The 11,929-nt window shown below is 43.7% G+C and overlaps 1 protein-coding gene across 1 annotated transcript; it reads left to right on the forward strand.

Moving 5' to 3' along the window:
* Nucleotides 1-1,136: 1,136 nt before the first annotated feature.
* Nucleotides 1,137-2,099, forward strand: LOC138301586 (olfactory receptor 5AR1-like). The gene has a single exon (XM_069242102.1). The coding sequence runs from the start codon at nucleotides 1,137-1,139 to the stop codon at nucleotides 2,097-2,099; it is 963 nt and encodes a 320-aa protein (XP_069098203.1).
* The last annotated feature ends 9,830 nt before the right edge of the window (nucleotides 2,100-11,929 follow it).

Here is an 11,929-nt window from a genome sequence, read left to right on the forward strand (position 1 = left end):
GTTGAGACAAATTAGAGCTGGTTTAAGGTTAACTTTACTGGTGGGCTGTGTTTGCTTTTGTGACAGGTACTATTCTATTCTGGAAAAAAGCCAGAGACAGTTTTATGCACGAGCTATCTTTGTGATATAAAGTTTTCTGCAGAGGTTAATATATTTGCAGAAACTAACGGCCTGATTTAGAATTTGTGGGAGAGGGGTAAACCATCACAAATGTGACGGATATCCCGTCCACCATATCACAATCCCATTATATATTATGGGAATTGTAAAACGGCAGACGGGATATCCGTCACATTTGTGACAGAGTAACCCATCTATCGAACTCTAAATCAGGCCCTAAGTTTATGAATTTATCCTGCTTTAAATTGGAAAGCCATTCCTGGTATATTCATTGTGTGCTCTTTGTAATTAAGATCACCTGAAATTTCATAAATGTTTCATAAAGGTACTGTGTACTTCGAAGAATTTAGAGGTTTTAAAAATTTCTTGATAGATTTTTTCATTCAAAAAATAAGCACCGATAGACAATTTTGACTTGCCATTCATAGCTCTCAGATCCGTTTTTCAACCATGCATTTAAACATTTGCCTAATTAGCTCAGCATCAAGACATACAGCCTAGAACTTTATTTAAAAAATATTGTTTCATAGTGTGGTATAGGTGATACCCGCATGCATTTATTTTCAATTTTCTGATAACCATTGGACAACCTAGGTACACAATTTATCTACAATTGGCTTTCTAAATTAGAAACATATATACATACTTTTTCCTTTCAATCTTTTGATTCTCAATAAGTAAGTTTCAGAATTAATTCAAGGTAGACTTTTCCAAATACAATCAATCTTGTTTTAACACTGTAGCTGTGTGAAGAATAAAACAAATATCACGCATTCAGGTTAAACATCCTGCAGTCATTTAATTATCCTAGTTTGGACTTTACCAGAGATCCTGCCCACTGGGAAACCAGGTATGAATTAATACTACTCTGGAAATTCAAATGGCTATTCTTGAATGATCGAAGCAGTGTTAACTTATATTCGTGTCATGGTTAAGGTGTGACTTCACCTGGCATATTCAATTGTCATGCATAGGAATATTGTTTTTTTTTCTTTCCCATGCAGGTCATTGCACTCATGGACAACCCAAACCAGACCAGATTCAGTGGCTTCATCCTCTTAGGACTCAGCAGTAATCCTAACTACCAGATCCTTCTCTTCGTTATATTTCTCTCTTTGTATGTTGTAAACATGTTGGGAAACACAATTATGATTCTTACAATCACTATGTATTCTGGCCTGCACTCCCCTATGTACTTCTTTCTCTGGAATTTGTCCATCCTTGACATGGGACTCACTTCATCCACTATCCCTAAACTGCTTTTAGACTTTGTATCAGAAGTGAAATATATTTCGTTTGCTAGTTGTGTAGTACAGCTGTATTCTTTCATTTCCTTTGGTGGAATGGAATGTGTCCTCCTTGGAGTGATGTCACTTGACCGCTATGTTGCAGTGTGCAAACCACTGCGTTATTCTGTAATCATGAACAGAAGTGTTTGCTTGATTTTGGCTGGCATTTCATGGACTGTGGGACTCCTAAACTCCGTGGTACAAACAGCGTTCACATTTCATCTTCCTTTTTGTGGGAGCAACCAGATTAACCACTTCTTCTGTGACATCCCACCACTATTAGCCTTGTCATGCACAAATATCCATATGAATCAAATTATGCTCTACTTAGCAATGGTGATTGTCAGTTGTTCCTTTCTTCTTACACTATTGTCCTATGTGTTCATAATGCAAGCAATTCTGAAAATCCGCACAGCTGAAGGTCGTCAGAAAGCCTTCTCAACCTGCATCTCTCACCTTACTGTGGTCAGTTTATACTTTGTGACAATTGTATTCACATACATACGTCCAGAATCACACTTTTCACTATATCAGGACACAGTAGTCCCTGTGTTGTACAGCGCTGTGACACCTACATTAAATCCAGTAATCTACAGTTTAAGGAACAAAGAGGTACAAGGAATTTTGAAAAAAGCGAAATACAGAACATTGGAATTCTTCACCAGACGGCAAATGTTGCTTCCAAGATAAAGAAAACAGAAATTATATTTGTCTTGAACACCCTGGTGTATACGAGCCAAGAAACACCACAGTTATCATTACTGGTTACAACAAGCATTTGCAATGCAATGCATCTCGCGTTTGCTCGAGTTAAAGCTATTACCGTTGTAAATTCTTTACTGGACTTTTCTTGCCACATAAATTGAAAATGAAATGTAAAACTGTTGACATAAGCGAGCTCATTCAAAGCACCACAGCCGCCACGAGCGTAAAGGAGAGACACAAAAAGCAGGCACGGCTCCTCTGCTAGTGCAGAGGCCCGTCGCCCCCAGCAGCAGCAGCTTCAAATCTTTTACTGGAAAACGATAATAAACTACTTTTATTACCGTTCTTTAGTAAAAGGGGTGGGCCATAGGCTGTGACGAGCACTGTGCACTCCCCCTCATTGTGCATGTATGTTTGGTTGGCTGGCCAAACACACATGCACACTGTGCTCTCTCCAGTCCGACACTGTGTTGCCGGACTGGATAGAGCAGGCACAGCCTCCCAGTCTGCCTGGGAGCGCCCTGGCTAGGCGATCCCAGCCAATCTTAACGCTGCTCTGAGCAGCATCTGGATTGGCCGCAAGGCAGAGTGGGAGCCTGTGCCGGCAGCCTGCCTCCAGGAGAGGATTAGCGCTGTGGTGACAGCAGTGGCGGTGATGCAGGTGAGTTTTTTTTAATTAATTCTCCCCTTTGCATGTGTGCCACACTGCCCCTATTAAGCATCTCGAGCCACTAATGACAAAAAGAAAAAAAGTTTGCCCGCAGTCAAAGATATAGGCAATCATGCAATTATCCATGTAACAGGGGCAGTCTGTAAAGCGGTAACAAAACCACCCCAAGGAGGGACGAACGTAAAGCATTTACCAACAACATCAAGTGATTTTTGAAAGGCAAGCCCACGAACGGGTGAAAGTGATGTGTGTGAGGTGGGTGTGGCTAAAAGCCCACAATACTTTACAACATCTCCAAGCGCATGCGCTCGACCTGAAAAGATCAGGTTTATGTTTTTTTAAACGTGGAGAGATTATGGGCCAGATGTATGACCTTCAATGTTTGTGACTCTCAATTTGCGAATTTTAGCGATTCACAAATTGCGAGTTGAACTGTTTGCAATTTCCAAATCGGTTGCAAGGGACCTGTCTCATCAATATTCATGAGGCAGGTTGCAATTTGCCATCCATTTGGGAATGGCCGCACTCACAGGGATGGTGGCCTGCTGGGGTCAGCAGACTATTATGTCTGTGACTGCTTTTATAGAGAGCACATTATTTTGGAATGCAGCCCATTTTCCTTAAAGGAAAATGGGGTGCAATTCAAAATTAAGCATTTGAAATCCAATAGGTCTCTCATTTGTGAGAGTTAGAGCGATTGGGGTTGAAAATTACAATATCTTTTACCTATGTCTTTTGGTTTGGAGTGTAGTGGATGTATGCCAGGTGCTACAGCAACCCTGCCACGCCTGTCGCTGCAGGAGCAAGGACACAACAAGGCCGCCATCTTGGGAGTGGTTCTGCCTTATTCCTAGAGACTGGCTGTGAATACCCTAGAGATGCAACCCTTTCTAGTGTGTTTAACTCAACTTTCATAGCACGAAACAAACCACAAAGAGACACCTTTGTGGCATTTAACCCGGAGAATGAGGGGGTCAAAAGAGTTTGGAGCAAAGAAAAGGGGTGACCATATACTTCTGTCTGTTAAACTTTGAAAGGAATTATTCCTCTATATTGGCAATACAGCCTAACTTTTAAAAACATTGACTGGATACAAAGAGAGTAAGAGAAGAGGCAGCTTAACTACAAATGATTTATAGGAATTTTGTTAAGAATGGAAGCTGATTTGCAGTGCTGTGAAATGGCACAACCTGTATTAGTAGACAAGAACTATAAAAAAAATAGTTATTCCCAGACTGCCCCACCACGCACCAGACAAAGAACCCTAGAGGAGAGGGTGTGGCATCAGGGCCAGAGCTGCTGACTTGGGGTGCCCGGTTTGAGTCTCGTTGCCAGCTCATCATTCTGTGGTTCTGGGCATATCACTTAGTCTCCCCTGGTTACATCTGGGGCGGAGAACTCCACACATAAAAAGATAGGCCTGTCTTGCATAAGATCCTAGATGCAAGAATTGTTAATACAGCAATATCTGGTGGATCGGAATGAGTTTGGCTCTGGGGACCAATCTTGGAAATCACTTTCAATCCTCATGCCCCATATTTTTTGAGTGAATTCTAAGCCAAGAATCAAGCTAAACCAGGCACTGTATGATGTGCAAGTCATTCTTACGAACAGCTCTGTCATGGTCTGCGGCTAGGACTTACTGTCCAGAGGTCGCTTGTTTACTCAGCTCGTAACACTCCACTCATGAGTGCTGTGTTCTTTTTAGGCAGGACCACTGGAATTATACGGCAGCGGAGGGCCAAATTAATTGTCAGAGTCGACTAAATTATGAGGAAAGAAAAGCCAAATTTTGCGGCATAACATAGCACATTTTCCTATAGTATTACTTCTTTATTTTATGATTTGTACACTTGCTAACACTGTCTGGGCACAGGTTGCACCACTTCAGTGCCAGATTAACACCCAAAAAAAGCAATAGGCAAAACAAGGGTGACCAGTCGACCTATGCACGACTACAAGTGTTGCTGTGTTTTTAGTAACTTTTGAACCATTTGAGCTAAAAACAACTTTTTTGATAAAATCTGCAGATTATGCAGTAGATGATGGATTATATGGGATATATGGAATGTCCATAATTATGTGAAAAACGCCACAGCCGCACTATCGTAAAGTTCCAGCAGCCCTAATTCTGGGGATGGAAAAGCTTGTGAAGCACGCTGAGCTTTGGCACCACTGGTTCAATGGCCTCAGCTCTCTGGAAGACACACTACACATATGTGTCTGAACTCAGAATCAGAAACTACATTTCCCATGAGGCCAGAGCATTCTCATGATGGTAGTAAATGTTGGTTGATATCATTTATCAATGCATGTATGTACTCATGTATGTATGCTTATGTGTATGTATGTATTTTTGGATGTGCGTATGTATGTACATATGTGTGTGTGTATATATATATATATTTAAGTGGTATTTGTGTAGTACAAACTGAGTCTAAAAACAGTGGAGTGCTCTACATTGTCATGAAAGCATCAATTTTGAGTTTCCTTGTGGTCCAGAACATCCTAGGCCAGCAGTTGAGATACTTTGTTGCTGGAGTCTCAATCTTATCTGACATTTTCTAAAAAAAAAAAAAAAAAAATCTGAAGATTGTTTTTTATTTGTGCGAATGGAAGGTGAAGCCAGATACAGAGAGCTATTGCAAGACATGAAGTCATCTTTTGAAAATGATCCTGAGATAGTCTTGGGCACAATTACAGAGAATTCCTTGTCTGAATATAAACTCTACATGTATGTTGCCTTCTTGGATTTTAAAGCTAAATGAGGAACGCAGGGATCTTCATCACATTTAGAGACTGGTGATAGCACGTGAAGCATATCTTTGTACCTAAGATTGTGGTATACCCTTAGGGAAGTGATTGGCTAGTGTGAATCCTCACAAAGGTTAGTTTAAAGTACAGGTTATGAAGCTATCTGAAGGTACACCAGAACCACAGAAGGGGGAGAGGTTTATGGAAGCATAAATTATATTATTCTCACAGATACTGGGCCAGTCCTTTGTCCTCATGAAGCAGAGCATCAGCTTGGCAAGAGCCAGATGTGTATTCCCCGCATCATCTCTACAGGAAAGAAAAGCGCTTCCTGTATCATCTCAGCAGGTGCTGCAAGGAGGAAAGGTACATGGAGAGGTCATGGGCCACCAGGATGTGTGGAGATAGGTGGAGCCTTCTACAGTGTGCACAGCCACTAGTCCTCTCAGGAGGGATGTATCCACAAGGCACTGGTGCGTCTGTGTAACACACTAATGCCCATGCACCAGGCCCTTACCAGTGGTCCCCCTTCACAGACAGAGGAAGTGAAGGACCCCAAATTTGGGGTTCTGACACCTCCAAAGTCAGCTTACTCATCCCCTCTAAGAGCCAAGTGCAAGCAGCAGAAGCAACCTGTGCTCGCCCTCCTCTCCGCCACCCACCTTCATGTGCTGTTACTGATGTCTATGTATTTACAGCCTGTTCTTGCCCTCTGTTACCTCTTTTCTGCACCCCTAATCTAAATACATGATACATCATGAACCCTCTTCAGTTTTCTGCAAACTTAAAATGTGTGTAGTCCCATGTCCCTTTTCCTCCACACTTTAAGGCACAGTATACGCAATCACTTGTTGACTGTAGTGGTATTAACATTCTCTTGACGGTATGGTCACATCTATAGTGTACACTCATGCTTAAAGAGATATGATTATCTTATAGAAGGTAGTATTTTGGGAGTAGCAGTTTCACTTTCTTGAAGGTATGTTCAGCGCTAGGGTGTATGTTTATGCTCACAGAGGAATGGTTATATTCTGGAAGGTGGTATTTTGTGAGTCGTATTTTCACTTATTAGAAGGTACCCTCGGCACTGGGATGTTTGATGAGAAGTATAGTTATATTTTCCGAGGTGGTGTTTTGGGACTGGTATTTTCACAAATTAGAAAATACTCTCAGCGCTGTGGTGTATATTGAGGCTCTGAGAAGTATGATTACATTCTGGTATTTTGTGAGTGGTTATTTCTCTTACTAGAAGGTATGCTCATGTCTGGAATGTATATCCATGCTCACAGAGATGGTATTTTGCAACATGGTATTTTCACTTATTAGAAGGTATCCTCAGCACTGTTGTGTATGGTGAGGCTCTAAGAGGTATGGTTATATTCTGGTAGGAAGTATTTTGGGAGCAGTATGTTCACTTATTGGAAGGTATGTTCAGTGCTGTTGTGTGTGTTTATGCTCTGAGAGTTATGATTGCATTTTGTGGGTGGTAATTTCACTTACTAGAAGATATGTTCAGTGCTGTCATGTATGTTCATGCTCTAAGACGTACAAATATATTTTGAATGGCTTGTTCATCATGTCAAGTGTTATGCTGTCTTCTAGAAGGTATGGTCACATCCGGCCACACTTCAGGTGTCCATGCTTTGGGTTGTATGATCAGATCTTGAATGGCGGGGGAAGTCAAATATTGGGTCATTTTGTGCAGAAAGTTCACATTTTGGGAGGAATGTTTTCACATTGAGGGGTATGTTCAGATTTTAGGAGGCTGGGACTCATGCCCTTGGAGTTATAATCTCATCTTGGTGAACATCACTTCTTGGGTAGAAGGTTGAAATGATGGAGGCATTCTGACATCTTTAGGGGTGCGTGCCATGCTGGGGGTCATGCCCTGGGAGATATAATCTCTGATTGTTGAGCATCATGTCTTGGGCATTGTTGACATGATGGATACATTCTCACATCTTAGGAGGTGTGTGCCATGCTGGGGATCATGCCCTGGGAGACATAATCTCTGATTGTTGAGCATCACGTCTTGGGCATTGTTGACATGATGCATACATTCTCACATTTTAGGAGGTGTGTCCATGGTGGGGGTCATGCCCTGGGAGATATAATCTCATCTTGGTTAGCATCACGTCTTGGGGATTGTTGATATGATGCATACATTCTCACATCTTAGGGGGTGTGTGCCATGCTGGGGGTCATGCCCTGGGAGATATAGGGGGTCATTCTAGACCGCCGGGGCCAGGGTCGGCGGGAGCACCGCCGACAGACCGGCGGTGCCCCGCAGGGCATTCTGACCGCGGCGCTTTGGCCGCGGTCACTGCAGGAAAACCGGCGGTCTCCCGCCGGTTTTCCGCTGCCCGTCAGAATCCTCCAAGGCGGCGCAGCATGCTGCGCCGCCTTGGGGATTCTGACACCCCCTACCGCCATCCTGTTCCTGGCGGTTCGCGCGCCAGGAACAGGATGGCGGTAGGGGGTGTCGCGGGGCCCCTGGGGGCCCCTGCAGTGCCCATGCCAATGGCATGGGCACTGCAGGGGCCCCCGTAAGAGGGCCCGCTTGTATTTCACTGTCTGCATAGCAGACAGTGAAATACGCGACGGGTGCAGTAGCACCCGTCGCACCTTCCCACTCCGCCGGCTCGATTACGAGCCGGCTTCATGGTGGGAAGGTCGTTTTCCCCTGGGCTGGCGGGCGGCCTTTTGGAGGCCGCCCGCCAGCCCAGGGGAAAACTCAAAATACCCGCCGCGGTCTTCCGACCGCGGTACGGTATTTTGGCGGCTCCCGCCGGGCGCGCGGTGACCGCGCCCGGCGGGAGTCAGAATGACCCCCATAATTTCTAATTGTTGAGCATCACGTCTTAGGCATTGGTGACATGATGGAGGCATTCTCACATCTTAGGAGGTGTGTGCCATGCTGGGAGTCATGCCCTGGGAGATATAATCCCATCTTGGGGAGCATCACATCTTGGGCTATGTTGACATGATGGAGGCATTCTCACAACTTGGGAGGTGTGTGCCATACTAGGGGTCTCCCCCTGGGAGGTATAATCCCATCTTGGTCAGCATCACCTCTTGGGCATTGTTGACATGATGGGAGGCTTTCTCACATTTTAGAAGGTGTGTCCCTTGCTGGGGGCCATGGCCTCCTCTGCGAACATTCACTTGGTTATTAAAGCAAACAAAGGACGAAGGAGTGGGCATTCGTCTAGACAAAGTAAACGTGGGGGCACCGTGTGCACCGGCCACACGTGACCTCCGATCAGTGCCAAGCTGTGAAAGGTCAGTATTTCAAGGAGGGTCGAGGGCACGTGTGTAACACAGCATCAGGTGGCCATATCTGTAAGCCCCCCTTCTTCCCTCCCTGCGTGTTCACTTTTGTCTGACCTGGCCAGCATGCTCCCTGTCCAGGCCCAGAGTCTGAAAACAAAGGAATGATGTGAAAGGCGCAGACACAACAGAGACTCCTGGCGTGAAAGGAGTGAGAGTTGTGAAGAGCCTTGTGGCTGAAACTCCTATCCTCTGTCGAGTCAAATGAAAGACAAGCATTTGCAATGCAACGGGTCTCACATTTGCTCGTGTTAGAGCTGATAGCGTTGTAAACTCCTAACCAGACTTTTCACTCGTCATGAAACCTATGGGCAAAAGTGCAATAACCGGAAAAAGTGCGATTAAGTGTGTAACAGGGTCGATATTATGTAAAGCGCTCGACTTCTGCCAAGCGAGATCGCGCTGGGAAAATAGAGAAAAAGTAGTCCACGAACCGGATGGAAAACAGCAAGCCTCGCATGTTTTCTGTACTTGGTCGATGCGCTCGAGGAAGGCTATCCACTGGAAAAGGCATGACGTAAGCAGATTCTAACAGGCAAGCCCACGAGCCAATGAAAGACACTGACATGACGTGGACGGGATTCTGAGTCCTTTTTAATTCCTAAAGCGTCTCGCTCAGCGAAACGCATGCGCAAGCGCAAGCGCATGCGACGCAGGCTCGACCCTATAAATGTTGGGCCACCTCATGGGGTTGTGAGCTTCAACATCATCTTTTTGTTACAAATTCTCTATTTTCATAATTATCTAGTGTCAGAATTTCTACTAACATCTTATTTAATGTATTTAGTAAATCATGGATATCATGTGGATATCTTAAGAAATCAGGCCATCTATTGTATAGCTCACATTACACTTATCTGGATTAAAACATTTCCATTACATCATGGTGCATGTAAACCATTAGCCATCTCAATTAGTGTGTTTAAGTACATTGTAATTGTTCCACATATATAATGAGGTTATAAATAACTTCACTACATTATATAACTCACTTTCTAGTAAATAGTAAGTAATAAGACCCCATAACAAGCTAACAGAAAGGCCATAAATAAGAAATGCAATAATCATATTAAGAAAAGATCCACTACATTTTATCTGATCCACGCTCTATCTCTATCGCTCTCTCTCGTTCTGTGGCTGTGTGTAGTAGCGGTTTGCCCAACTAAGGGGGCTTAGGTGCGTGGAAGGAGTGAGTTTTGTTCACTGTGCACAAAGCGCAGGTATTCTTGCCAAGTTTTCAGATTTGCTTAAGTTTGACATTACTATTGTTTCTGTTGACATATGAGTGACATTCTGCTGTCAAATGACAGACACTTCAAGTGACACTTTCTCACAAGTAAACCAATGGTTGTCCAATTCTTGAGTGCCTCCGTATGAGTTTTCTAATACTGCATCTGGACTTATCACATAACAATGAAAATACGCTTAAAACAAGCCAGGACTATTGGCATTGCCAATGCATGTTATCAGTATCAAATCCAAGAGTAATAATTGATTTTGTGTTGAATAAACAGAATTAGATTTTGCTTTAATTCTAAGAACATTAGATATTTGTTCCCCTTTACACCCCTTTCATGTGCATTCTCTTTTTTCTCTGTGACATTTTTTTCTTAGAATCTTTCTGAAATCCCCACTCTGCATATACATCGTCATCTCCTCCCTCTTCACAATATGTAGATACAGTGAAGTTACATTTGTGCCACTGACTGTAATTTATCCCTTATCTGAATATATGATTAGCACAGCAAACAAAACCACATGAAAAATATTCAAGAATAGTGCTAAACTAAAAAACACAAAATCAATCTCTTGCATGTTCCTCATTCCATGGTCTAAACAGCACTTCTTTTTTTGCGTGATTCGCTGTGCTTCTATCATTTCACTGCTGGGTTGACATGTTCTGTGATGAAGGGAACTCGGCAGAGTGGGTACTTCATTACAACAGTGACAGAAATCCTGTCTGCCAAAATCAGAATCCCATTCTGTCCTTTGGGATCTAGATTTCAGTGGATGGGATATCCATCACAGTTGTGAGGGAGTAACCCCTCTGCCGAATTTTAAATCATCCCCAGAGTTCTCTCCCCTAGGTGGTGAGTAGGCCACTGTGTCTGATGTGCTTTCTCACTCAGAGCAGAGAACTAGCTAAGTAAAAAGAGAGGGCCTCTACTCTGTTGTGCTGCCAGTGTGTAGGACTAGGACAAGCCATGACATGACTGCTACTGTCATGTCCATCTCATTGGGTGAGGTCCTGGGCTACTAGAGTTGGCCTGGACAGGAAGGATGCCCCATCCTCCCTTTCACTGCAAACATGCCGGATATGTTGTTGACCAGACCTACAAATCCAGCTAAAACCAGAGTCTGGAGCTGCCTGGAGCAACTATGGCATGCACCAAGTGTCCACCTCTCTGTAAATAATATGACACTACAGAATCCATGTGGGGACTGGTGCTTCTGTTGTTTATAAATTGAAGAGCACATGCTTTTGTTTCTAAGTGGAATACTGATGCAACTTTCAGATACACATGTTCCAGAGAGGCTGGGAATGTTCACAGGAGATTTGTTTTATTCTGCCTCCTGCTGGTGAGGAAACAATGTATCATCAGCTATATTTCAGGCTGTGGTCACCATATCAATAGGTCCAGACCTGCAGGGGGTGTCTGAGGCACAGCAAATTAGGGCAGTCTGTGGCACAAGATGCTGAAGCTCACACCGCCCTGGGGCACTTATTGTGTTAAATTATTCTTGCTGTGCCTCATCGCAAATTCAAGTCAGAGGAAAATGACTGCGTGACTAACGCATTTTAATATGGTGATGTGCACATCAGCATTAAAATGTGTTAGACTAACATATGTTTTGTGGTACTTAGCAGGACTGCAAGGTTGTGCATAGTAGGAGCTTGCTCTCCTAATGGGGCTTTTTTCTCTGAAGATAGTGGGCTCTACACTCAGTTTGCACACTAAGGCCCTCATTATGACATTGGCGGTATGCTGCAGGGAAGGCTGGCAACATATTGTCGCAGTGGCAAATATCCTTTCGCCATATTATGAGACACACACACACC

This window comes from Pleurodeles waltl, chromosome 6, assembly GCF_031143425.1.
Source record: "Pleurodeles waltl isolate 20211129_DDA chromosome 6, aPleWal1.hap1.20221129, whole genome shotgun sequence".
In the NCBI taxonomy this organism is placed as follows: domain Eukaryota; kingdom Metazoa; phylum Chordata; class Amphibia; order Caudata; family Salamandridae; genus Pleurodeles; species Pleurodeles waltl.

Bases quoted from the DNA above. Each gene is read 5' to 3' on its own strand.
- LOC138301586 (XM_069242102.1), top strand. From the start codon at position 1,137: ATGGACAACCCAAACCAGACCAGATTCAGTGGCTTCATCCTCTTAGGA.